Genomic DNA, 27973 nt, shown 5'->3' on the forward strand with positions numbered 1-27973 from the left:
ACAGTCGCACCTACTGTCAAGCATGTTTTTGGACTGTGGGAGGAAACCAGAGTACCCAGGGAGGACATGGGAGGACATGCAAACTCAGAAACAGAACCAGGACCTGAACTGGTAACCTTCTTGTTGTGAGGCAACAATGCTAGTCACTGCACCACCCACTACATTATACAATACATGAATGACAGGGTAAAGCAATGTTTATGATCATATCAAGGGGACATATGCTGGTCATGTTTTCAATGTTCTGATCAAATGACACACATGAAAGTAGACGTTGGCTTATCTCAAGGAAGAAATGTTGAAGTAAAATGTTGCATTCAAAATAAGAAAAATGCAATATACGTAATGTACTGAATGTATTACACAGAAATGAGACTTATTGGGCACATGGTCTCAGTATGTATGCCAGCTCTGTCAGCTCACATGAATACGCTCTTGCTGCAATGTGTGCAGTTAGTGTCGGGCCAAACATACCACCCCATCAACCACAAGATGACTGTATGCCATAACAGCATTTGCTTAAAACATTACCTGGAATGATTAATAGAATAGCAGAATGTGCTGGCACTTTGACTGCTACTGGAACATCTGCAGGTGCTGAGGTGTTGCTAAAGCCCGACCCTATAAGTTTAGCAGACACCGATCACGTCTTAGAACTCGGTGAGTAATGATCAATCGAAATCCTTACCAATGTAAGTGGAAAAAGCTAGCACTGCAGATGAAGGCTGTCAGTCTAAATTATGTGGGCCCCCTAGCTGCTGGATTAACTAAGACATACTTGGGAACAATACAATGGTCCATTCTCATTCACTATAATCCTTGTAGGTATTGCAAGCAGTTTCATATGACTCCGCAGAGAAAAGGCTTCTACAAGCACCTTGCTCCAGAAGTGTTTCGACTAGAAATAAAAAACAACAACACAAATGTCAACTGTAAGTATTGATCTTTAATTGATTATACTTTTATTGGAATGTCTAGATTGCTATGGCAGTAGTATGATTGAAAGGCGTGAACCTGCTCTATGAGGTAAAGTCTGCGAGAAAGTGTTTGTTCGTCCTTTTCTTGAGCTGAATCTGTGATGATATCATGTTCCCTTTGAAGTAATGAGTTCTCACGTTTTCTGCACAAACAAAATGCTAAGCCCTTAATTACTTTAACGGTCTTATAACCGCAGCACATTTGTTATATCAATGTATTGTCGTAGGCTTTGGTGGAAGGCTGCTTTGCACAACAAACTGAAGAAATGCTTGTGAGCAGTGAACTTTTTTTTTGGCTGAATTTCTCTATTTCACCAGTCAGTTTCTACCAACAAGTGCAAATCTGTTGTGTAGATGGTAGAACAACTGTAAATGTACAATCCAAGATAAATGTTGTTAATCGGGTGTCACTGGTTTCACCCTGCCATTAATAGTCGTCACTGAATGAACCCCCATGTTCTTGGTTAAGTCTAAAATATTTTGTGGGCTTCATTTTTTGATTGTAGTCCCCACCAACCTCTTGTGAGTGGATGCTCCTGGTTGAACAAAAGAATGTAAGGAACAACTCTTTTTTGGTCATTTTGCTGTCACAAAAAGACATTAAGCATTGTTTCAAATAACAAACAAAGCCATTTCAGAAGTGGTACTGCTCTTTTGCTCAGTCTGCCTGCTCCTTGATGCTTCTCCAGTGACACAGATGAACGAACAGCAGGGATCTTTTTCTCCTCTTGTAGCTCAGTGTGCTTGTGTTCTTTGCTAGATAAATGTCCGAGTTACAACCATGGATGCTGAGCTGGACTTCGCCATCCTGCCCAGCACAACTGGCAAACAACTTTTTGACCAGGTACTAGGGTTGAACAGTTTATCATTTTCAAATTTAAGTCACATTTCAAAAATATATTGCCAATCATTTGGAATTGCGATTTATGTCAGAACAAATACTTGTGCAGGTATCAAGTAGGCACGTTGGCTTGCAAAAAATGATCATGTGTTTTTTATTATGTTCAGATAGTGAAGACCATTGGGCTGAGGGAAACCTGGTTCTTTGGCCTCCAGTATCAGGACAGCAAAGGCTTCTCCACGTGGCTCAAACTGAACAAGAGGGTGAGAACAAAGTTTTTGTATGAGCTTCACAACCTGACTCCCTTGACAGCTGGATATAAATGAAGATGCACTAATGATTCTGGTTTCGGTAAAGTTACTGTATCACCCCATTGAGGCTAATTAGTATCTATTTCTTCATTCTGGCATCCCATTGCTGTGGGCTGCCAATCCCAGGTGACAGCTCAAGATGTGAAAAGGGACAACCCTTTGTTGATCAAGTTCAGGGCCAAGTTTTACCCTGAGGATGTCACAGATGAACTGATCCAGGAGGCAACGCAGCGCCTCTTCTTTCTGCAGGTTGTAGATAAGTACAAATGAGTATGGATGTTTTTTTAAAAAAATAAGAATTGTATTTTAAAACACAGTTTTGAAATAATGAGCTTTTATAGTCTATCTCACAGAATGTCTGAATTATATTGGACAATATTTCTGTCTTCCTACCTTACAAACAATCTATGTTCTTAAATGCAAGTTCATATTAACTTCACTAGAACAAACATAAATGTGTATTAGTTGTTATTGCAGTGTGAATAATGTTATCTTATGCAAGAGTGGCACACATAACACGTGATGACAAATAAGAGATCTTAATCAAAACAAAACTCTGAACATGTCTTAACGACCAGTGGGGGTTTCATGATGACTCAAGCAGATCCCAATAATCCTCCTGGGTTTTCCATAAGGGAGTTCATGCATACATAATATGGATTCAGGTACACAAACTAAACACAGTGGAAGTAGAAGTAGGATTACAACCCTGTTAAAGTACTTCATGACAAGTAAAGGTGAAATTCGAAACAAATTAATAGCAAATTGTAATTATATTAGTGCTAGGTTGATACTTTTGACTGGAGTGTTATTATTTATGATATCATCAGAAGATTAATACTGCATCATAAACATGACCAGCTTGTTACTGTTGGAAGTTTGAGCTACTTTATATACAGTTTTACAAACATCAGACATGAGGAAAAATGAGAGGTAATGAAATAATCTGACACACTTTTCTGATGTCAGTTCTTGAACCTTTCCTGTAATCCTCAATCTTTTATGAAATATTGGACTATTTGAGTATTTATATCAAAATGAAGCTGTGTGAGAAGATTAGAGCTATTTGATGGCACTGCTAAGATTTCAATTATACACACTGCTTTCTTGCAGTGTGAAGCCACTGTGTGAAATCCCCAACGAAATGGTAACCAGTAACTATAGCTGTCAATCATTGTGTGTTTCCACAGGCTCGACCTTGGCACAGCACGTTTATTTTGCGTTTTCACTAGCGATAGTACCTGGTACTTTTTTTAATACCTTTTCTGGCAAGGTTCCAAGCGAGCTGAGGCGATACTATGCATGACGTCGCCAGAGTGCCCGCCACTGATTGGTCAGAGTGCCATCCGACACAGGAATCAAGCCGAACAATGCTGAATTGTAGATCAGTTAAAAAGACGAAAACAACCCTAAAAAAATTTCAGTCTGTGCTCCGTCATGGAAGAGGTACTGAACAAATATTTTTAATGAACTGATTCTAATGATGCTTTACAAGTCACTAGTCACTCATTTGTGTCGCGTGTAAAAAAGTCACATCAGTTTCATGCAGCCGTGCAGTGATGACTCCGCCCACATTGAGTAAGCACTATGTAGTGGAAAACCAACTTAAACCGTGTCGTGCCGTGCCAAGGCGAGCTGGGACCATATATGGTGGAAAAGGGGCTGAAGTGTAGTGGAGTGGATAGTTCATAATTTCCATCTAAAATACAATAGAGGTATATTACAAATGTTGCAAATTTAAGTAAAGTACAAGAACTCATGTACTTAGTTACTTTTGACCATTGCCTATGAGTCATGTGAGCGGTTTTAGAATTATTATGTTATATATGATGATAGAATAAAAAAAAAAAACATGAGAGATTAATGCCTGTGTCTGTGTGTTAGGTGAAGGAGTGCATCTTAAATGACGACATATACTGTCCTCCTGAGACTGCAGTTCTCTTAGCCTCATATGCAGTTCAGGTCAAACACGGGGACTACAAGAAAGACTATCACGTACCAGGATATCTGACAAAAGAGAAGCTACTGCCACAGAGGTAGTGAGTCCTTTACATTGAAGTGTTAACCAGAGGTCACCTTAATTCCAGGTTCAGTCAACTTGAATCTAACTGATGTGTCCTTTCCACTGATAAACCCAGGGTTTTGGAACAGCACAAACTGAATAAGAATCAGTGGGAGGAAAGAATTCAAGTGTGGCATCAGGAGCACAAAGGAATGCTGAGGTACTACAGCCGTGCATGTGCTGTCTGCAGTCTATAAAAAGTCATTAATTAATTTTTGTTTTGGCAAACAGTTTTTCTGTAGCTCATTAAATTATTCCACACCACAGAGAAGATGCCATGGTGGAATATTTGAAAATAGCCCAGGATCTAGAGATGTATGGGGTTAACTATTTCAGCATCAAAAACAAGAAAGGATCAGAGCTGTGGCTGGGAGTGGACGCACTGGGCCTCAATATCTACGACAAAAAGGATAAGTAAGTCACACTTTTGAAATGTACATGTCTGTGTCCGGCAAAGTTGTACACTCCTGTATGTCATGATGACTGGTCAGTCTTCAACTACTTTGGACTATGACAATGATTAGCACTAAACTGTGTGCTCAAATTAGTGACCTCTCATTTTGTGTCACAATGAGATCAGTTTTTATACTGAAATAGCTCATCAATTAGATGGACAGCTAAAATATGCAGTAGACGAATTGTCCCAAATCCTAAGGACGAAATGGTGTTTGTTTCTGTTTGAATCTGTTTGAACAATAATTCATTTGGTGACCTATTGTTTTTTTTTTTCTTCTGGTGCTACTATTTTTGACATTTTATGTGCTGACAACTAGATGTACTGCTCACATTAAATTTTGTACACACATTACGAGCCCCTTCAGGCTCAGTGTAAGATTAGACCTTTCTGAAAAACACATCTGCTCTTTCTCCCTCACTGAAAAATCCATAATATATTATAAAGGTTTGAATTTAGTGCTCAGCAGTTTTAGCCTGCTAACTCACATACTGAAGTGATGAATTCTTGTCCTATCATCCCACGCCCTGTCCCACCACTGCCACAATAATTAAGGACGGTTTCCTGCACGCAGATATGCAATAACAGTTTTAAACATGTCTTTAAATAGCACTAATTTGCTTTTAGGTCGTCATCATTTTTATGTGCGAGTATGTGAGTGTGCGTTTTTTGGGAGGAGTGAATGATAACAACAAAATGTTGTCGTATTTTTTAACAATAAAGGGTTATTTTCTATTCTATGAACATGGCAAACTTGTGTATGTCTTTGGTGTAGTCATAATTATTGTGGGTTTGAGAGAATATTGATGCTCCTATGATGCTCCTATTTAAAGCTGTAGTGTGTAACCTTTAAACATAAACAAATACATTCACAGTTACATTCAGACCTTTGTCAAATGAGTTCACACAATAATTAATAAGCCTATCTCAACATAGCAGTGATCTCGTTTCATACAGGAAGTGATTCTTATTGTGACAAGATTTATGATGGTATATAAAAAGTGGCCAAAGACTTTCAGTTTGCTGGCTCAGGACAACCCGATAGTGAGAGAAGAGCTGGAAAAAGAAATGGTTCTGAATGGAAGTCTATAAGATCATGAGCCTGCTGCTCCCTTGATTTACTATGTCGGTGAACATTTTCCTGAAGAGTTAATGCTCTAAATTGCTCGTTTCAACTCCTCCAATAGATCATGATGTCAATTTTGTAAATGATGTTCCCATTTAGAGTAAAATAGATAACAAAGCACAGCACAGCCTATTTGAGTGAACACCACTGTGACTGACAGCCGCTGTTGCCTAATAGGTGCCTGGCTGCAGTGGACATTGGTAAATGTCTGGTTGCAAAACTTCTACATGGTGCTGGCCAAATTGCAAATCCTCAGGCAAAACCAAATTCTTGTGGGTGACATCACTACAGGCTGCTACTTACTTGGACAGAGGCAACAGCAAAGCTAGTAAATGTTTGACTGACCGGTGAGCTTATGACTGAAAACTTAAAGAAGTGTCCAGGAAAAGTTTAATCTACTTGATGGGATAAATGCTTCTTCACCTGCCCATCAATGCACTCATACTCCCTCAGTCATGTCTGATAGTATTGCCTGACAGAGCCCTGTATGCTATTATGATATTATGCTATGAAGAACTGCAATGCTTATAATATTATTTTATATTTTACAGGATGACCCCGAAGATTGGCTTCCCCTGGAGTGAGATCAGAAATATTTCCTTCAATGACAAGAAATTCCTCATCAAGCCAATTGACAAGAAGGCTCCGGTATTCTATTACATTGTCAATAGTGATCCATAATTGTGATTGAGCTGCAGCAGCTCCAATTTCTATGGACCATGACATTTCATGAAATACAGTACATTTCTCTGCTGCTGTCAGGTCAAAATATAAACTCGATCATTTTGTGGGAAATTAGATATTTTTCAAATGTGAGTATTAGGAATTCATTTTCACAACTACATTCAAAAAGATATGCCTATTCATATTTCATATTTCTTCACTGTAGATGTGAGAGAACCCCGAATCCTTGTTACTGGAAAAATACCAAGTTTGAAAAAGCATAAACCAGAACAATGTAATGACCGCAGTGGATATAGAACATGATCTCGTTCACAAACAGACAAACGTGGGTTTAGCTTCTCAGTTCAAGTTGCCGCGTGACCGCACGCACATGCTTAAGAAAAACATCCAAAAGTTCAGGGGAAAATAATAAATTAAATTGAATTCCCCCACAACTGAACTATTGCTTTAGGTTATTCAAGCCCATGCTTGAATATAAAACAGATGTGATGTTGATTATGTGTCATAAATGAACCCCGGGGCAATCACTGCTCGTGGTTTTTGTGTTGCAGGACTTCGTTTTCTACGTTCCTCGTCTTCGCATTAACAAACGAATCCTTGCATTGTGTATGGGGAATCATGACCTGTACATGCGCAGGCGTAAACCTGATACCATCGAGGTGCAGCAGATGAAGGCCCAGGCCAAACAGGAGAAGAATAAGAGGCAGATGGAAAGGTACGAGTGGATAAATGAATGTAGGCTTTTTTAACAGTTTTACAGTGTGTTCTCTTTGCTGTAAGAAAGAACTGCGAGGCGATATATTTTTTTAGATGTGTATTTATGCTCAATTCTCTTGTCAGGGCTCTGCTTGAGAGTGAGAAAAAAAAGCGAGAAAATGCCGAGAAGGAAACTGAGAAGATTGCCCGTGAGACCATGGAGCTGATGGAGAGATTGAGACAGATTGAAGAGCAGACAAAGAGAGCTCAAGATGGTCTGATACCTTTCTGAATACAAATGTTTCTCAACTCAAGCTTCAGTTTTTTCTTGTTAAATGTTAAAAAACATAATAACATAATGTATGGGCTTACTTTTTAATGCATTATCTGTTAAATATCATACGTGGGGGATGTCTGCACGTGTGCTGGATGTTTGTGCATGTGTATTTCAGAGCTGGAGGAGCAGACTCGGAGGGCTCTTGAGTTAGAGAAGGAAAGGAAAATTGCTCAGGAGGAGGCTGAGCTCCTGGACAAGGACCGCCGAGCGGCTGTAGAAGCTAAAGCAGCCCTGCTACACCATTCTGAAACTCAGATCAAGAACCAGGAAGGCTTGGTATTTTTCCACATACATTTGCATTTGAATATAGTCATTCAATTGCACATTTGTTCGTACCTAAAAAGTTTTGCTGTAAAATGTATATATATATATATACATACATATATATATATATGTATATATATATATGTATATCCCCCCAAAAAAAGTTTTTTCTAGTTCTTTGTGTTGTTAAATGATTTATTAAATTATTCTGTCTAACATCACAAAGGATTTTTAACAAAAACTGATTTGTATTTTTTCATCTTGAACTGATATAAATTACCTCTGTGATTCTGCATATGAATAGATATGAGAGCACTCAAAAAACACACACATTCACATGCAGATAGAGCACACTGACCTCCGATCCAGAGCACTTTTAACTCTCTTCCCATTGGTGTGCCTGTGTGTGTACAGGCCACTGAGCTGGCAGAGCTTACCTCTAAGATCTCCCAGCTGGAAGATGCCAAGAAGAAAAAGGACGAGGAGGCAAAGAAATGGCAGGGAAGGGTGAGAATTAATCAAAGAACCACAAGAGAGGTGAAGGATGAATCAAACATGAGCAAAGAGGAATTTCTGACACGACCAAGTGTTAAAGCTGAGTAAAATAGAAGTAAAACTTCTACTACCGACAAGATTTTTACTATACTTTCAAACTGATCGAATGATTTGTCATTGACACTGCATTGTCACATACAGTAAACCTGAGCCAAGTTTTATCTTGACTGTAATGGAATCTTTGCCTGCAATATATAAGATTGCCAGTATAATCTCCACATTGTCTTGTTATACCACAGTGTTATTCTCACACCTATTTTCTAATGTGTTGCACTTATGCAAGCAAACCTCAAGCAATCATTTAGTTAGAGTATACATTTGTCTCAAATACAGCCTCTTTAATACATGTCATGTGGGTTGGCAGGCGTTGATGGCTGAAGCTGATTTGGAGCGAACCAAAGACGGGCTGAAGACTAAACTCATGGGTGTCCAGATTCAGGATTCAGTTCAACCCCACATGCACGAGCACGATGAGACTGATGAGAGCAGCGCAGAGGCGAGCGCTGAGCTGACTTCTCCAGGCATGGTCCGAGATCGCAGTGAAGAGGAAAGAGTAACAGAGGCTCAGAAGAACCAGAGACTGCAGAAAAACCTTAAGGTAAGGTCAAATGAGGAGTTAAATATTCCTTAACACTAATTTGCTGCTCTCCTCCTCCCTTTTGGTCATAGGTCAAGTTCAGCAGATTAGAAAGTCTGGAGCTGCCCTTGAGATTTTAAGTTTGCAGACAAGCAAATCACAAAATGCCTTCAAATGTATTTTAATCAGGAGATAACACACTCCACTCACACTAAATTTACAACAACCCCAGCTGAATACTAAGACCAGAGACTGTGCTGGACTCACACATACGCAGAGGAGGTGTAAATAGAAGTGATTTTCATTCACTTTGAATGGAGCAGCATCAAGCACTGTGGGTTTGTTGCTTTGCTTTGCTCGTGTTGCAAGTGGCAGGAGTTGGCAAATGTTCACCTTTACAAGATGTGCAAATATACCAACACAGGAACAGACCAGTTAAATCACATTTATGTGTTTAGCTGAAACACTACGCAGGTTAAAGTGAGCTCTCACACAAGGTTGTTCTATTGGTATTTTTGTTGGACAAAGTGCAGCCAACAATGGCAGATATGCCAACATCACATCATCTTCACTTAAGCTTCACAGTCAGCATGACAAACACTGCTCTGCTAGCCTCTGATAACTTCCTCCAGCACCAAGTGCCAGGCGAGCCCACTGTCAAGCGTTGACACAACGCACACATTAATCCACTGTAATGGACCTTTAATGCATCAACAACATGAAATAACTGAATCAAAATTAACTCCCAACCTCTGTCAGATTTTAGCCATGCCTGCACCACTGTGGTTCATACTTTTTCTTTTTTTACATTCTTTGTGCCTAAATTATGAATTCTAATGCATTCACTGATGTTCTCTGACTTTTCCCTAAATGTCCCTAGGTAAAATTTCAAGTTATACATCTCTACATTATTTAAAGCAAAATCATCCTATCCTCAAACCAGAATGTTAAACATTTTTAAATTCCTAAATCATGACGATGAATATGGTACATCAGTGTATCCCTGGCCCAAAGACATGGCCCATTATTCACTCACTCACTCACTCACTCACTCATCGTCTACTGCTTCAAACTCCACATGAGGGTTGCGGAATACAGGAGCTAAGTCCAGTTGACATGGGGTGAAAGGTAAGGTACAGCCTGGACAGTTTGTCAGTCCATTGCAGAGCAAAACAACAAAGAGCTGGACAACCATTCACTCTCACATTCACACCTCAGGTCAAATTAAAGTGTCCAATTACCTCTGCATGTTTTTGGACTGTGGGACGAACCCTGAGTACCCGGGGAAAACCCATGCGCACACAGTTAGAACATGACAACTCCACATTGAAAGGCCCTTAGTCGAACCAGGATTCAAACTGATGACTTTCTTGCTTTTGAATTAAATGTCCAAATAGTAATTGTAGGTTATTCATTTTGTTGTTGTTTTGTTTTTCCTTATCTTAATTTGCAGTGTTTGGTGGCCACTTGCACAAGTGACAATCGTTAGTGGCACACTGATGAATCGATGAATAAATTGATCGTGTGGCATTTATGGAGTCAATAATCTAACAACGGTGGCTGCTAAATGACTGTAGGGAAATACTGCACATGCATGATACCTTTTGACAGTGTCATTGGGAACATGTTGGCATGGCACTTTAGCCTTTCGCCCACTTGTGGTGAGGCCGTCTCCTGGTTTGTTTACTGCCTCAGCCTAAACATCAAGGACAATGATGTGAATTGCCATGACATTTTGAATAGATCATCATTGTCTCCGCAGGGTAAAACATGCACCACAAGACTTTGTTGGTATATGTGGTTCATTGTGAAGTCCCTGAACATCTATTTCTGCAAATTGTACCTGGAAACCTGGGAATGTTAGCATAACAGATTACTATCAGGATATTGACGATGAGTAAAACTGAGCCTAAAATAACACTTTGCCTAAGCTGTGACACAAGATGACACAGGATGAGCTGGAAACTTGTTTTTTTTGTTTCCACAGGCTCTCACTTTCGGTGTCCATAATAGTATTTCAGTGGTCTAGGCTTAATAAGATATATGGAGGATATTTCAGAGTGACTCTGTCTTGTCCCACCTTATACAATATGTGGTTTGAAACCCACACTTTTTCACAGTTGTGCTGTTTAAATAGTGGTTTAGTGATTTGACTCTGTTGCAAAAAAATGATCACCAAGAACTCATTGCATTTTTAATAATCAAACATTGTTGCCGGTAAATTATCCCTGTGTTGGGTTTCTTTCATTCATGTTGCAAATCTCATACAGTCCAGAGCCTATTACAGCTGAAGTGAAATTGGTATCTATCTCACTGACAAAACAAGATATGTTTGTTGCACAGAGGACTCAACACAAAAATGGACTTAATAACTCTGGACAATAGAGTGTTTTCAGATGGGGATTGGGGGGGAGTGTGTTGTTGAGAGGTAAGGCTTCTGAATAGTCTCACAAAGATTCTAGTGTAAGAGGATTTCATTCACTGCATGTTTGCGTTCTCTTTTAGTTCCTGAGCGCTGAGCTGGCTGGAGCTGTGGACGAGAGCAAAAAGACCCATAATGACCTGATCCATGCTGAGAATGTGAAGGCGGGCCGCGACAAATACAAGACACTACGTCAGATTCGTCAGGGCAACACCAAGCAACGTATCGATGAATTTGAGTCCATGTGAGAGCGCGTGTTGTGGCCCTACTCAGACTGGAGGCAAGGCAAGGAGAGATGAAGAACTGGACACACAAATATATTTTTGAGGTGTAGTTTCAGACAATTTCAGAGCTAGTAAATAAATTGAAAGTTGAAAATGACAGCTAATTCATTGTATTGATAGTCACGATTTAATGATTTGGTTTTCAAACAAGACTATTTAGACAGCTTATGAGAAGATCAACGTAAATACTTTAAAACTATCATTATCCCAAGAAGTAACCCTGGCGTTTAGTTCATACAGCCCATCTGGTCACAACTCAGGATTTAATGAATGTTGTGGATTTTACACCAAAACAGCAGGAATAAACAGCACTTTAAACGCCACTACCACTGCCATGTGTTTCTGTTTGACGTCCGTATTTTGAGCTTATGAATAATTTACAGTCAATAGAGAAGCACACTTCTAATCCTTTGAAAGCAGAATTTCCATAATGTTGCAAATACAGGAAACATCACATCACAACATTATTTTTTCCGTGCTAATGTGCTTTTAAGTGAAGCCCATGCTGTCAGTGGATTATTTATTTCAGGACACACAAGGTCATGGCACTATGTGGAGATAGCATGTAGCATTACTGCTACTAGATACTGTTTCTGAATCAAGTATGCGTACACATACAAGGAATTTGACTTTTTTTTCATAACTCTGTGTACATCTACAACATGGAAACCAGGACAACAAAAACTGAACAAATACACACACACACACACACAGAGCTATTCTTCACTGGTTCGCCTCTGTTTGCCCACTCTATCACTGGTCGACAAAACGTTCACGGTTTGAAACTACAACGCTAGTTCTGCACTTTTTAGTCTCACCCATTCCCAGAATGTAAACATGGCGTCTACCATCTTTACTAATAGTTACACCTGGCTCTAGCTCTCTTTAATTTGGCCTTATGAACTGAGAAGACTGCCGCCAGAGCCGGGTACCAGCGCCTGGAGAAAGACTGACCAACAAGTAATGGGAACTTTTCCTTGATTTTACATCCCGGTACAATTTAGCACCATAGAAAAAACCTGTGTAATTTGCAGGTCCGTAATGTATTAGCCAACTAATTCCTCACAGGGATTTGTGTGTTTTCACATTTAATGCTATCTGCTTCACCTCTGTGTCACAGAAGTTACACTGGAGACAGCGAGACTCTCGCGGGGCAGCGAGCGCAGTGCCTGATGGGAGTTGATGTCATGTGTGTACATGAGCGAAAAATTATTTTTTTCTCTTCCAAGAAGGCACTTGCTTCAAATATTATTTCACATTTCTGCTACATATATGACCCAGTTTTAATAGACATTCATCTTTTCAATGGTGAAATATCCCTTTAATCATACAACAATTCAAACCACAGCGCTAAACTTACACTGCCGTTCAAAAGTTTGGGGTCACTTAGAAATGTCCTTATTTTTTAAGGAAAAGCACTATATTTCAATGAATATAACATTAAATGAATCAGAAATACACTCTATACATTGTTAATGTGGTAAACGACTATTCTAGCTGCAAACGTCTGGTTTTTAATGGAGTATGTAGGTGTATAGAGGCCCATTTCCAGTGTTCTAATGGTACATTGTGTTTGCTAATCGCGTTAGAAGGCTATTGGATGATTAGAAAACCCTTGTGCAATTATGTTAGCACAGCTGAAAACAGTTTTGCTGGTTCTTTGATGAAAACAAAGTTTGAAGGGCAAAACTATTATTTTGAATAATTCTTTCTCATCTTGTCTTTATTTTCTATTCATTTTGCAACTCTTTTGATGAATAAAAGTGTGAGTTTTAATGGAAAACACAAAATTGTATAGGTGACCCCAAACTTTTGAATGGTAGTGTAACTAGTTCCTCAGAATAGTGAGGTTCTGTCTCATTAGGATGAGGTTTTGGTCTCCGTGAGGACAACTGATCCTAACAACAGACTTCTAAAGAGGTAACAAACACAAGTACACAAACGCACACCATGTGTTTTCAATTGGTGTGTGGGAATTGGGAAAACAACAGAACTGTTTCAGTAAAGTGATGGTAAATTATTAGACATACTGATATGCGTACAAATTCCGAACAGCACTTTCACAGGATTTCAGCAGCTGTTTAATTTCTAAATAACAGAAATTATCAGCTGCCATGGCTTCACCCTTGGGTGTGTCTGCGCCCAGCGATGTTTGTAAACAAGGAACTCGTCTGAACAATTTTAGTGATAGACTAGAGTAACATTCAGTGGAGCACCTGCCTCTGCCAAGGCCAAACAATCCCACGTCAGCTTTACAACGGCAGTTGTGTAACTTCATTAATTGCATGTAGTGCATGTGGTTCAAGGTACGTTGTTTTTATGTCACCAGATCGAGATACATAGGTGCGATTGTAGCTCAGTGGTAGACTTGAAGGTTCTGGATTCAATTTCCGGCTTCACTAGACACTTTACCCCACGTTGTTCGTGACGGCCGGGATGGCAGCGTGTGAATATGAAAGATGTGTGATAGATGTTGTGCTGCACATAGACACGCTGTGTGAATGGGTGAATTGCCAAACTGCAGTGTAAAGCAGCTTTGAGTGGTCATCAAGAGTAGAAAAGTGTTATGTGAATACAGACCATTTTACATGTGTTATTAACCTGTCACAGGATCCACACTAACATCAAATAGATTCTCCCCCTGCGACAAGTTTAGTGCAAATCAATTTTACATAATCCTTCTGAAAAAAAAAGAGAATAAACTACAACCTCCTTGACAGAGTAATAAGTCAGAAAAATGACATCTCTCCTTCAAAATACATTTCAGAGGAACAGAAAACACATTACCGGTCCAGTGCAGTGTTGCAAATATATGAGGCTAACATATCACCAGTGCTCTCAGTCATACCAAGGAGCTTTTGTCAGTGTCAATCTTATTACACACATTTGCAAATGCAACATGCCAACGCACGCAAACCTCATTAATACAGAATAATGAGGGCGATTGCATAATAACGAGGCATTTGCCATTACTCAAAATAAATGGTAAAAGCTTCATGTGTTATTGCAAAAAATAAAATACACAGAAACTATTGTTTGTGCGTCAGTTCCCATGTGTATGCGAAAGCATCACCTCTATTGTGCCTAATGAGGCAACTGTTTGTACAGCACAACTGATGAGCTGTAATCAAAAATAAAATCCAATTATCGCCTTCAAATAGACGTCTGTCTGTGTAATGTTAAGTGACATTGATGCCTTCTACCCAAATCCTGTACCTCTTCCATCTCACTGCTCTCAAGTGCAATGCCTTCTAGCTTCCCTGAAACATCCCAGACGCCCCATGACATATACATACTAATTCCACTGATCCGAAGTCTTCTCTTCACCTTCTCTTGTTGCTGACAAGAGTTCTCTTCCATCAAATGCTGCCCATAAATAAACTGAAAATCCAGAAAGGCTATCAGACCCAGCATGTGACACCTGTGCTATGCCCCACAGTGCATGATAATATTTTTGGGTTGTCTCTGAAATAATCTATGAATTTCACTGAAGATTAAAAAAATAAAAAATAAATAGAAAATAAAGAAATCGAGAATTCAGTCACAATATTATGAGAATGAAGTTGTAATATTTCCTGAATTAAGTCTTAATATTGTGAGAATAAAGTCGTAATTATTATTAGAGCAAAATCTGCTGCAACACGCTTCTGCTCTTGAGCATTTCGTGAAGTTTACATTTTGATTGTGGCCTCACAAATAAATAACTACTTAATATTTGTAGCTCACCAGCACCGCATTATGTTAAGCATCAGGACGTAATAATAATACTGAGTCTGTTTGGAAGCAAGAATCACACAGGTTAGGAGACTGTAGGCTATCGCTGGTTACATCTGCGTGATGTTGCTATTTAATAATATATTAGATAATGATAAAAAAAAACAAAAAAACATCTCATAATATTACGAGTTTATTCTCATAATATTTCGACTTTATTCTCTTACTAATATGGCTATTATGTCGTAAGATCCGTGGTGCATTTTAATACATTTTGAAAAATAAGAATGGATCAAAGTAAAACTGTCAACCTGTTTTATATGGATATAGTGTAATTCTGCTAATTCTCGCGAGATTTAGAATAGTTTTGCATTTTAATAAGCTGTGGCGCGGTACTGGCAGGGATTTCAAGTGAGATATAAAGTTTGTTTGTTCAGTGAGTAAAACGGGTCACGGTGACAAACGTAATCGGTTTTCATGCGTGTGGTTCTTGCCTGAGGCGAGTTTAGTTTCTGCAAAGAGATCAACTGTAAGTTCGTCATCTCTTCACTCGCTCCCTGCAGAACGGCTCGATGGGACGTCCCTATCCTGAACTAACAACCTACGTCGATAACTGGTCCTCTCCGCTGAGGCTCAGTGGGTAGGCGTTCACTCCGAAGGAAAGTGTTGTTTTATTTGTCCTCCGCGTAACCAACCGCAGCTGTTTCAACTGTCGCGACGCGAGTCCAGCATGGCCTTCCACCCGAGTTTGTGCGCTATACAAGAAACGTCTCACACTTTAATAATGAATGAGCAGAATCGCCTGGACAGCAGCGCGGACGTGTATGTGTGTCACAGCACCGCCGAGCTCAGTAAGGCAGTGTCGGTGTCCTTGAGTTTGGATTCAGTGTCTTCCCCGCTCAGCAACATGAACCTTTGCTCCAGCAGCAGCGGCGCCTTCGCGGACTACGACTCCTCCGCCGTGGAGGACACTTCTCGAGTGGTGCTGGAGTTGGGAACAGGTGGGAACGCGAACTCACATGACAGCAGTACGAGCGAGGAGGACTTTGGAGAAGTGTGCCACGGCATGGAGCAGGTGAGCTGCATGGATATGCTCAGATCGGGCGAAATTGACGACGCGCAGTCCATGACGCGCGGTCCGCTCATGTCCAGATACGTGTGCAAGGAATCGAACTTGTTCACCGGCCACGTCGTGGAGCTGCCCGTGCCCACTCAGTCAGGTGAACTCCTGCCTCTGAAACAATATTCTGCGTACTCTGTTCACCCAAACCTGCTCAGAGACACTCAGAGTGTGTGGTGCGGAAACGAGCGCGCATACGGCGCTCGGTCCGAGCCAGAGAGAGGCGCATCCGGCGGATATAATATGTTGTGCAAATATTGTAATTGTGGATCAACTCCCGTTGGGTCCAAACAGGAGTGCGGCTGTGTCTGGTACGGTAAAGGCGAGCAGTGTGGCAAAGGGGGCTTACGTTCAGTGGTGGAACAACGGTATGCTCAAATGGAAAGATACCAAAGCGCAATGGCTCAAGGACAAGGCACTTTTTCTACTATCAAGACAGAGCCGGGAGTTTGGGTGGATTGCGCAGATCGCAGTTTCAGGTAAATGTCAGAGTTTTGATCAGTTCTGCTTTGCATTGGCACCAGGTAAACAGCTCTGTTAATAGCCACCGTTCCTTCGGTCTCATCTTTCTTCAGTCAGGGACAAAGGGACAAACGCAGCGTGAAGCGCGTGCCTAGTGACTGCGCTTAAATCCACAAAGCTCTAGTGTAGGTTCTAATTAGTTTTGCTTTGTTAAATTGTCTTCCTGTCTTCTATTAAAGCAGCGTTATCAACACGAGGCTTATTTACTCCTCACTCACTGAACATATTCATACTGTTTGTGTTGCGCAATCAAAACAAATTCAAGTCAAATGTATTTTATTATGTGCCATGATGACATCCTTGAATACATTATGAAGTCGACTTTTGTGCAGGTGCTCATAAATTCATAAATCCACCAATCACTGGCGCTCTAACGTCCCTGCTCCTCCTGGCCTTGGTGCAGTGTTTCAGCGTGATCTTCAGACTGTGTCAAAGGTCATCCAATCACTAACTCTCTCCAGAACCACTAGTGTTGTGTCTACTTGCCTGGGCATAGTAACCGCTACTATATCAATGTCACTACAATCTCAAGATATAGCACCTGTTGCTCAGAGTTGGGAAAGAAAGTACTTGCACTTGTTGTTTTCTGATAAAGCCCAACAGCGGAATTCTTTAATTGTAGGTTAATTTGTACATGAATTGACTTCATGTAATCAAACAGATAGAGGACTCCCCTTGTTTAATTGGATTTAGGGAATTATTTTCCCAAAACATCATATCAGTAAGCCTGACATGTGCAGACCTAGTGACCTAAATCTGTTGTTAATGCGTCTGTTTGGCAGTCTGTCCTAGTCTCTACAGGTATAAGGTTGCACCCAGGGAAACAATTCTTTTCTAATGCCTGTGCCTTCTTTTTGAATAATTAAAGAGCATCGTTTATATTTGGTTTTGTGTCTGTGTGTGTGTTCCCGTGTATTGTTTAGGCATGAGGATTTATTTCCAGGTGTGTACCTGTCAGACCGGAGAGTGTGTCAGGTGTGTGGGGACGATGCCTCTGGTTGTCACTATGGAGCAGTCACCTGTGGCAGCTGCAAAGTGTTCTTCAAGAGGGCCGCTGCAGGTGGGTGTGATCCACACACACACACACACACACACACACACACACACACACACACACACACACACACACACACGGATGCACTGTGCACTCACAATTACCCATACACTGATTTAATTTCTTACACCCACTCGCTCGCTCATGCAGGCAGGGCAGAGTGACCTGACATTACGAGGGAGAGTTGTTTGTTATCAGTAAACACCCACATGTCGTTGCTATGAGTGGAGGACGAGGCATTGTCGAAATCATTCCCCTCATCCCCCAGGACTTTTGTGTGCCTCCAGGTAAGCAGAACCACCTGTGTGCCAGCCGGAACGACTGCACCATCGACAAACTGAGGAGGAAAAACTGTGCCTCCTGTCGCCTGAAGAGATGCTTCATGTCGGGAATGAGCCTTAAAGGTGAGGAAGTAAAGGTGAGAAGAGAAAGAGAAAGGGGAAGTAAAGAACTGTATGTGTGATGTGTCCTTGGAAAAGGGGCTTAGTGGTTAAATACCTGACATGCACTGGATCAGAACTTTCTAATCAAATGTTCTCATCTTAATACAGCGTAAGAAATGCATTTCAGCAAAGGCCAAAACAGTTTTTTTGTTGTTATTTTGTCCAGCAGCCAGTGATTAAAACCTTTTCCAAATGGTCACTATGAGGAACAGTGCCTTGAGCTAATGTTCATATAACTATTCTCCTCGTCATAGTAATTGTAGTATTTTCATGATTTTTTTTTTTCAAGTTTAAATTATGTGCAGTCAGGGAATACAAAGAATGGATGCTTCTACTGTCGTTTCAGCCATTTTTACCCTCTAATTAATGATATATTTGTTGGCAAATTCTAGGTCGCCGGCTGAAGGGAAGTGGACAGATGAAAAACGGAGAGGACGAGCAAGTTCCTTCTGCCTGGGGCCATGGAGATAGAAGAGAGCAGTCTGGTAAGAAAGATGTTATCTTGCAGCCTGGAAGTGTAGGTGCCAGGGCTCAAGGTGGTGTGGATTAGTGTCTTACAAGATCAAATATCAGGCTATCCCAATATTGAACATACCTTGATCATAAAAGATTGTTTAATTGTTTTCTTTAATTTTGTACTATTCCTCTGGCCTTTGTGTTATTATGTCTGTGCATGTTTAGGGATGTCCCAGACCCTGGCTATAGGTATATCCCCGAACCCGCGCTCCTGCCACTCGCTGCTCTCCGTCCTGCAGGCCATTGAGCCAAACGTTGTCAATGCCGGACATAACCCCACCCAGCCAGACAGTCCTACGTCATTGCTCACCAGTCTCAATGAGCTCGGGGAAAGACAGCTGGTTACTGTGGTGCGTTGGGCCAAGGCAATACCAGGTAAAGAGTTTAGGCCAAGGTAACATACTGCAAACTAGTCTGTGTCAAGGCCGTCACTGCTGCTGTTGTAATTATATTGCCAGGGAAACGATTGCGCTTAGTATAACAGTGCAAGATCAGACTTGTTCACAATACTGTAAAAAAAGGGTGGATCAGTGGTGTAATTTACATGATATGCAGGTATACCCACTGCAAAAGGGCCCGGATTTCTGTATAACTATATGTATCAACACTGTACTTAAACAGGTCTTACACTCAAGCTATTTGTTTTTGCAAAAAATGCAGGTGGGAAAAGCAGTCATCTTCTTTAGGAAACTATTTCAATATTATAAAATTGCACTGGTCAGACATCGAGTGTGTCTAGCTTTTTTGGTGACTGGAGAGGACTGGACTCCACAGGGTCAAGCTCAGCACGCTAATGCATCACAGAACCAAGGTGAAATGAGACGGAAGCAAGCAACACTTCTGAGTGCTTCCAGCAGCCGGGCCCCACATCTACAGTTAGTTTAGAGGACAATGTGTCCAGAGAGAGAGAAAAAACCACTGCAACCACAAGATGGGAGCGTGATTCTATCATTACTCCCACTGTTAAGTGAAAGTTTCAGACAAGTCAGCAGATATTACTGTGACAGCTTGGGCTTATGTGTGTTTTTGCCACAGCAGGGGATGTTGTATTCAGATACTCGTTATTTCTTTTTACAATGCTCGTGGTCTTTTTATATCATGCGCCCTTCATCATCATCAACAACAGAAAATGACATATTTGAAAGACTTTGAATTCACGTGGGATATATGTAAGATATGATAAGATGTATTGTTCCTTTATTGATCCCCACTAGGGGGAATTCAGAAAGGGAAGCTATTGCAGGAAATTTGTGAGTGAGATTTAGCATTATTGTATGAATTGTCTGCTCTGCCACAGTGCACATGGCATATATTGAATATAAATCTAATCCTAGAGGACCACACAATGAGGTCACACAAATCTAATTAAAAACAATTGGCATTAATGATGGGATCTCTGTGTCCTCACGGTCCAAAGACATATCAGATCTGAGTCACATCAACAGACTAAATCTGATAAGAGTAGTCTAAGCCTGGTAATCTGAACATAACCTAATAGGGTTGCAGAATATATCTATAATGTATCATGATTGCAATATATTAACATGTGCATTGAGTTTAAATACCTGGGGTCAACCATACAAAGCAATGCACAGTGCACAAGAGAGGTAAAAAAGAGAATGCAGGCAGGGTGGAGTGGGTGGAGACGAGTGTCAGGGGTAAAGTGTGACAGAAGGATAGCAGCAAAAGTGACAGGGAAGTTCACCAAGATGGTAGTGAGACCTCCTATGATGTATGGCTTGGAGATAATGGTGCATATTAGAGGGACAGCTCAGGTTGAACGGTTTGGAGACAAAGTAAGAGAGTCGAGGTTGATATGGTTTTGGTCACCTGCAGAGGAGCGATTGTGTTATTAGACAAAGGATGTTTAAGACGGTAGGCAGATGGAAAAGAGGAAGACCACAGAGAAGGTCCATGGATGTTGTGAACGAGGACAATGAGGATAGTTGGTGTAAGAGGACACAAGGGAGAGGACATGATAGAGACGAGATGATCCGCTGAAAGCCAAAAGAGAATGAAGCAATATTAAGATGCGCAATTTACACAAAATAAAAAGATATATCTACATATAGCAGTGTCTGCTTGAGTTGTAAGAATGTACATATTGTTTTGTTAGTTTTCTTTATACATACCATAAAGGTAGATCATTTATATTATTTTTTGAATTTTTGCAATTATGTCAACCGAGCACACTTTACTCTACAGGAAACCCACCGTTATTGCAACATCTTCATACTCCAAATTCTAGCTGGACATAGACATGAGAGGAGAATAATTGGTCAGACGACTAAAAATTACGGACGATGCATTTGGATTAGTATGCTCACATTTATGTAATATAGTTTTCAGATTATTATTTTTCCTTTTTTTCAACAATTCAATTCAATATATATATATATATATATATATATATATATATATATATACTTTAAACTTTCTTTTTTTGTCTTTAATAAATAGTATAAAAAATAATAGTTTATTTATTGCATCAGAAATCCTGAAGAACCTTTTTGCATTTCACATGTTTTTCTAACATGGTGCAGTCCTACAGTCTGATCTCTGTTTGTATTGAGAATGTCTTTGAGCGATGCCATCATTATGTGCTAATGTAACGACCATGTTGGAGCAGCCAATTCTGTGCAATGGAAAGCAGCCTATTCAATTATCAACCACTAGAGGGAGATATGTTCAAATTTAAGCCAAGACCTGTAAGCTGGAAATGGTCAGCAATGTGCTGCATGCTGTACGATCTCTAAAGTCAGTTGTTTGAAGTCGTTGTGCTTCATCAGTTCAACCAGAATAAACGTGAATTTTGTGAACAGGTTTCCGTGACCTGCACATGGATGATCAGATGTCTGCGATTCAGTTGTCATGGATGGGCGTGATGGTGCTTGCTTTGGGCTGGAGGTCCTACACACTTACTAACAGCTCCATGCTCTACTTTGCTCCAGACCTAGTCTTCAATGAGTAAGTCAAGAAAAATACTCATTACACTCACACAAAGGTCTTAAATGATGGCAGAGTTTGCTTGCACTAGACAACTGTAATAATAATCATTGTTTTCTTACAATAGAAAGAAATGCATAGTGAATGAAATGCGAGCTGCAGAGAAGGACTGTAAAAAAAAACCACACACACTGAATGTCACCTTATTAGGCGAGACAGTAAACACGTCTGTTCTGTTTTACTGTTTCCTTGCTATCTGATATATACGTGGAGGCAGGGCCATCACCTCAGCTGATGTATTCTGTTTTATCTTTGAAAAACTGCCAATTGTGAAGAATCATTGCAACACTGAGTTGCTTCTCTCTTCTTCTTTCTTTACTTCGAGAAGTATGGATTCGCACTGCAACCTCTATAAAAATGTTTCTGTGATACCCTTGACCCTGTTTTTTTCTTCTCATTGCACTTAAAAAAAATGAAACAAACATTGCACTTAAATAAAATGAAACAAATGTCTGTGCATGAAATGATAGTATCTCAGGGCTACAGCCTCACATCCGTAGATTGTCTTGCTCAGAATGCTAAAGCTAGCCTCAGGCCCTCATGGCTGCTTTATCCCACAGCATTAGCGAAACACCCATTCTGTCTGCATTAAACCTCTGTCACTTTATTGTTCTTCCTCTGACCTGCTTGGTCATGGATAAGCCTGCCCTTGTTGCTGACCCTCATTTTTCTCTGCCTCGCTGCTGTTCTCTTTTTCCATTATCCATCTCACTCATTTCTTCTCACCTCTGCTGCTCTTTCCTCTTTTCCATCCACTCTTGTTTCTGCCACCATGAATTGTCTTTCTCCTCACTATATTTTGTCTTATCTGAACCTCACCTTGGCTGCTTCTCACCTCCTGTTTTGTGTTGCACCTCGTGCTCCTTCATCTCCCCTCACAGCCAGCGGATGCAAGTTTCCAGTATGTATGAGCACTGTGTGAGAATGAAGCTGCTCTCCCAGAGGTTCTGCTCGCTGAAGGTCACCCAAGAGGAGTTCCTGTGCATGAAGGCCCTGGTCCTCTTCAGCATCAGTGAGTCAGATAAGACCAAGTGAAATATGACGACACTTCATAGAATTGATGGGATGGATAAAGTATGTGAGAGTTACTGTTATGTTCTGGCTTTGTGATCACAGTGCCATTGGGTCTTAAGAGCCAACGTTGTTTTGATGAACTGCGGACCTCCTACATCAAGGAGCTGGACCGTTTGGCCAGCTACAGCGGAGAGACCACCCGTACACAGAGACTGTTTCAGCTCACACAGCTGCTGGACTACCTCCAGTCGGTAATACACACAGCTCCATTTCACATTGTACTGTGGAATAGTGTATAAATACCCTTTTAGTTAATGTCACAGAACCACACGAGTGAGAAATGTAGATAGAGTACACAGACAAGGTATTTGGCTAACAGCAAGTCAGTGCAGCCTTATTATGAAGAGCTAAACTGCCCTGTTTTTATTATTTAAGCGTAGTATATTTAAGTGTGGGCCACATGGCAGGGCACTGTTGCCTCTCAGCAAGAAGGCAGCCAGTTTGAATCCCAGCTCTGATGAGGGTCTTTCTGTGTGGACTCTGTATGTTGTCCCTGTGTGTGTGTGTGTGTGTGTGTGTGTGTGTGTGTGTGTGTGTGGTTTTCTCCGTGTACAAGAAAAAACAAGTTCTCTATGTTGAATAAATTGAGAAATCCTATACTTTTAAAGGTCACATAGAGTGGTCCTGTTGCACATGTTACTTATGGAGGTCTACTTACATACATTAAGTTGTTTTTATGGTCAAAAACCTTGTAGTTGCTGTAAACGAGCCGATAGAAATCCTCTTTTCTGACGGTGTTTCCCAGCCGCGAGACTTGAGACTCAAATCTCTCAACCCGGAAGTGACATAATCAGCACACCAGCTCTCAGAAGCACAGCTCCCCACCCTCTGGAACGGTGGATGCACTGCTCCTGATTATCAAAATATTGTTTTAACAATGTTTAAAATTAGCTTCGTCACGACTCCCTGCCGCAGTCCCTTTTATGACTTTGACCCGGAGTCAGACCCAGAGTCAGAAGACACTGTCTCTCGTGAAACACCTCCACAACGGACGTTATTCTTCTTCTGCGGTTCAATGTACGCAACCAGATGTGCCCGGACTAGTGCCCGGAGCAGGAGGATCTGCTGTTCAGGAGAACCGATGTTTACGTAACTATAACGGGATTTTCAGAGATCTCGCTGAGCCCTGAGATTACAATAAAACACATCGTTCTCAGCAGTGGCTGAACTGCTTGTTTTCCGAAACTTCAGGGCTTATTAAACAAGGTAATGACGCAGATACACACTAAAAAACAGCGTTAATTGGAACTTCCGGTCTACGTCCGCTTGAACTTCTTTTGTCTTAAAGTCTTTTGTTAGACAGATATCATGATATATCGTAATATATTGATTATGACAGAATCCTTGTATCATGATATTATAGATATCATGGTGTATGGTGAGGTACCCTGTGATTCCCACTTGTACTCAGAACACACACCAATAATTATGTGTTACTTAACGGAGAGGAGGAGGATGAGGAGTCCTGTGCAATTAAATCCTGGACAATACAAAAAAAAGTATTTTACGAATCACACACACACACCTTCCTTTTGTGCAACAGTCAGGTCTGGATAGTTTACTACTTCCTAGAAACACTTGACAGACTCTCCTGTTTCATTGTCAAGTGCCTATAAAAGCCTAACATTAAGCCCAAGTCACTGAACCTAACATTTGCTGTTTTATAGCCTCAAGATGAACTTTATTTCTGTATGATTAATATCTAGGGGAAGATGGCATGACACAGAGATTTTCAGTTTTATAAGTTGTTCTATTATTAAGTGATGGATCTATGAAGGATAATATTTCTTATACTGCAGTTAAACTAGAGGCTCACAGTATACTTTAATTGAGTTACACTGCTAATTCCTGTGCCATTAATATTTCCAGACTCCTGCTTGGGGAACATGTAATATCTGTAAAACCTGAAATAAGGCATTCTTTTTTTTTTTTTTTTTCCAATTTAAATATTTCTGAATTAGCCTTTATTTTTCGGTGGACATTGATTATCAATAATGTTTTGGATTCAGAGGATGAATATGCTGTAATTGCACACTTGTAGTACTTATGTAGTGTGTTTAACAAAAGCTATGGATTTGGTTCAGAGGGACTTATTTGCAGCCACTAGAGGGCGTAGACACTTTCTTCTTTTATACCTTTAAACTGCTAACTAATTGGTGAGAACAGTTATTTGTCAAAGGAAAAACTCCAGATTGGGGTGTGACAAGAGGCACAGGAACATTTCCTCCCACACAGAGCAGAGCGGCCGCAGTTTCAGCCTCATGCGTCTCACACTGGATTTACTCTTAAAGGCTCAGCTTTGTCTGTGTCCTACTCACATCTCAGATCTTCCCAGGCCTTAAGAGCTGGCAGTTAGCCAGGGATTGTCTGGCAGAGTTCTTTAGGAGGGAGACCAGAGTTGATCGAGACTTTGCAGTTCAATCACCTTCAGCTCCACCTTTGCCTGTGGAGCTTATCGCGCCATAAAAGTGTCATCGTTTTAAGCCCCTTCTTAAAGATTCCATCAAAGTTGGTCCTGTGTGTCATTTGTTATTTCCTCTCTCATCTGCAGGCTTTGTTCCTTTTTAATGCTGTTTGAATCTAAGTGAGGCTGCTTGGTTACTAATAACCCCTGCATGCTGTCTTTTTGTCTCTTTCTCTTCTTCTCAGATTGTGAGGAAGTTGCACCAGTTCACTTATGATCTCTTCGTCAAAGCTCAGTCCCTGCAGATGCGGGTCAACTTCCCAGAGATGATCTCAGAGATTGTGAGCGTTCATGTGCCGAAGATCCTGTCCGGCATGGTCAAGCCCATCCTTTTCCACACGGTTGAGACAGAAATGGAGAGAGGGAGATAGAGGAGACACTCAAGCTCTTCACCTTCAAGGGAGAATTAATGATTTTATGAGGTAAAAACAAAAGAATAGCCCCTCTTTACCGACAGTGTGAGAGTAGGACACAGTGAGGGCTATGAGTGGATTTTTAACTGAAGGGAATAGAGCACATTCTTCCAGTCTAATTTAATCTCGTTTCATCTGTACTCTGCTCTTCTTACTGCCTGTTTTGTGTATCACGCGCAACAAATGTTTCTGGGGCTCATTAAAACACTATTTAGCATGCATTCCTGCACAAAGCCCTGCGAGTGGCCACTGTCCCAGCATGTAGACTTCCTCAACCCTTCATACAGATTGTGTCAACAGGCAATATTTCATTTTTTTTGGAGACGGTTGTAAGTAAAACAATTTTGCTGTGCTCACATCACCATAGCATGTCTGTGTGTGTAGTAGTGTGACATTTGGACTAGTGTTTTTTTTCCCCCACAATGAATGTTATTGTGTGCAACTGAGATGAACAAAGGCGTTGACTGACAGTTAATAAATGGTAGGGACATGCATGTGCAGAAGCAGAGCCGCACTGCCATAAAGCATCGAAAAATAGCTCTTCTCTGTAGAAATAACAGTCGACTGGCTTCAGGTGTCAGGAAATTTCAGATGTATATTTTCCAAAGTTCACTAAAAACAATGAAGCTATTAACTAGTGCACACACACACATTGTGAGTTGGCTAACAATATACAGTGACTTCTCTCTTTTTATGTTTGCTCGTTTTTGAATGTTAAATGTTATTCAATTATAGATTTTACCGAGTGGACATTTCATACTGTTTGAACTTTTCTACAGTTTCTTAAAGTGTTCTTAAAGTACAGGTGCTTCGTTGTGTATCATTATGTATTCCTTCTTGGAGCTTTTGACACATTAAATGAATCTACTTGTTTGTTGCTACATCTACTTTGCTGAATGTAATAAAATTGAAGCATGAGTGTGTACCTGTCCGTTTATAATTAGGGCAGAGTCACTTGCTGAGCACAAATCTGGGTTTGATTGTGGTTTCTTTTGGGTGCATGGCAATAACAATGGAGTAATCTCCCTGTTTTCCTCTTTCTGATGGATTCAGTTCAGGTTGTGTTGAAGTCAAGTGGAGAGATTATGTGAGTCTTCATCCCCCAGGTAATGGATCACAACGCAAACTTCAAACATTACAGGGGGGGACTGATGAGTTATTCCATCGTCTTTATCCTGAACCAAGCAACTACGTCTTCTGCTCTAATTCTTCTGCTTGTGCTTTTGTGCCATCTGGTGGCGGCTATTGCACACTGTTCGGTGAGGCACACCAGTACATCTGTTGGATCCATTGACATTTGCTGCGTAATGTAATTGGACACGGATTCACTCAATGTTTGAATGAGGTTACCGTTAAATAGTCAGTGTCACGAGAGGATAGTTAATGGCATTAAAGGGTGATGGTAAACAAAGAAGGCATTTGAATTAAAAGCACATTAGCTGACTTAGTAGTTAAAAGGTAAACGTTAGGAAGTAAGAGCTGACATGATTTATTTTTAAAATAAATGGATCTTTTCAGCACGTACAATAGACCTATAAGCGGAAGTATCTGTAGGAGTTGGTGTATTTTAGTTATACGGCACATTAAAAAAGCCAAACTGTAAAAGCAGTCTGTCTGGGTAACCTCTGTGGCCGTCTCAAGGCCCATTTCCTGAACTGCTCTTTCAACAAATATTTGTCCCTCTCATAAATGAATCGGAGCTGAACGAAGTTGGAATTGAAAGACATGCTGAAATATCACTTATTTCTAAATATATTCCCTGCCACACATGCCCATGTGGTTTCCCTTAAAAGGCATTTGCGTCTTGTAGATTTGCAGTAATCAAAAATGTATGTGTTGATGTCGACATTTGAACTTAGTTTAGAGTCCATTTGATTTCTGTGTTTCTCTCAGAGTCGGTTCTGCATCAATATTACATGCCTACTGTAGCGGAGGAGGGATTTTTTCCTGTTGGGTAATAGCAACCACAGAAAGCACAAACAATCTGGCCTCAAACAACAAAAGTTAAAACTCTTTCCTTATGTGCAGATGTAGATGAGAGTTCAACGGAATGGAAG

The 27973-nt window shown here is 40.6% G+C and overlaps 2 protein-coding genes across 2 annotated transcripts; both read left to right on the forward strand.

The window, feature by feature from the left end:
• Nucleotides 1-844: 844 nt before the first annotated feature.
• LOC310928185 (moesin-like) lies at nt 845-11554 on the forward strand (the record flags this gene model as incomplete). The annotated part of the gene is given in 16 exon segments (XM_083890678.1): nt 845-913; nt 915-932; nt 1484-1531; nt 1738-1821; nt 1986-2081; nt 2256-2378; nt 4014-4165; nt 4268-4351; nt 4459-4605; nt 6323-6419; nt 7007-7170; nt 7296-7426; nt 7604-7764; nt 8167-8259; nt 8672-8905; nt 11390-11554. Coding segments are annotated over 16 exon segments (1866 nt in total).
• Nucleotides 11555-16056: 4502 nt separating this feature from the next.
• Nucleotides 16057-26690, forward strand: LOC310928887 (progesterone receptor-like). The gene is made up of 9 exons (XM_083891547.1): nt 16057-16903; nt 17870-18006; nt 18288-18404; nt 18836-18979; nt 19125-19334; nt 21782-21926; nt 22847-22977; nt 23082-23230; nt 25689-26690. The coding sequence occupies exons 1-9, from the start codon at nt 16089-16091 to the stop codon at nt 25872-25874; spliced, it is 2034 nt and encodes a 677-aa protein (XP_083747673.1). The 5' UTR covers nt 16057-16088; the 3' UTR covers nt 25875-26690.
• Nucleotides 26691-27973: the final 1283 nt, after the last annotated feature.

Source organism: Microchirus variegatus (assembly GCF_963457635.1).
Source record: "Microchirus variegatus genome assembly, chromosome: 6".
In the NCBI taxonomy this organism is placed as follows: domain Eukaryota; kingdom Metazoa; phylum Chordata; class Actinopteri; order Pleuronectiformes; family Soleidae; genus Microchirus; species Microchirus variegatus.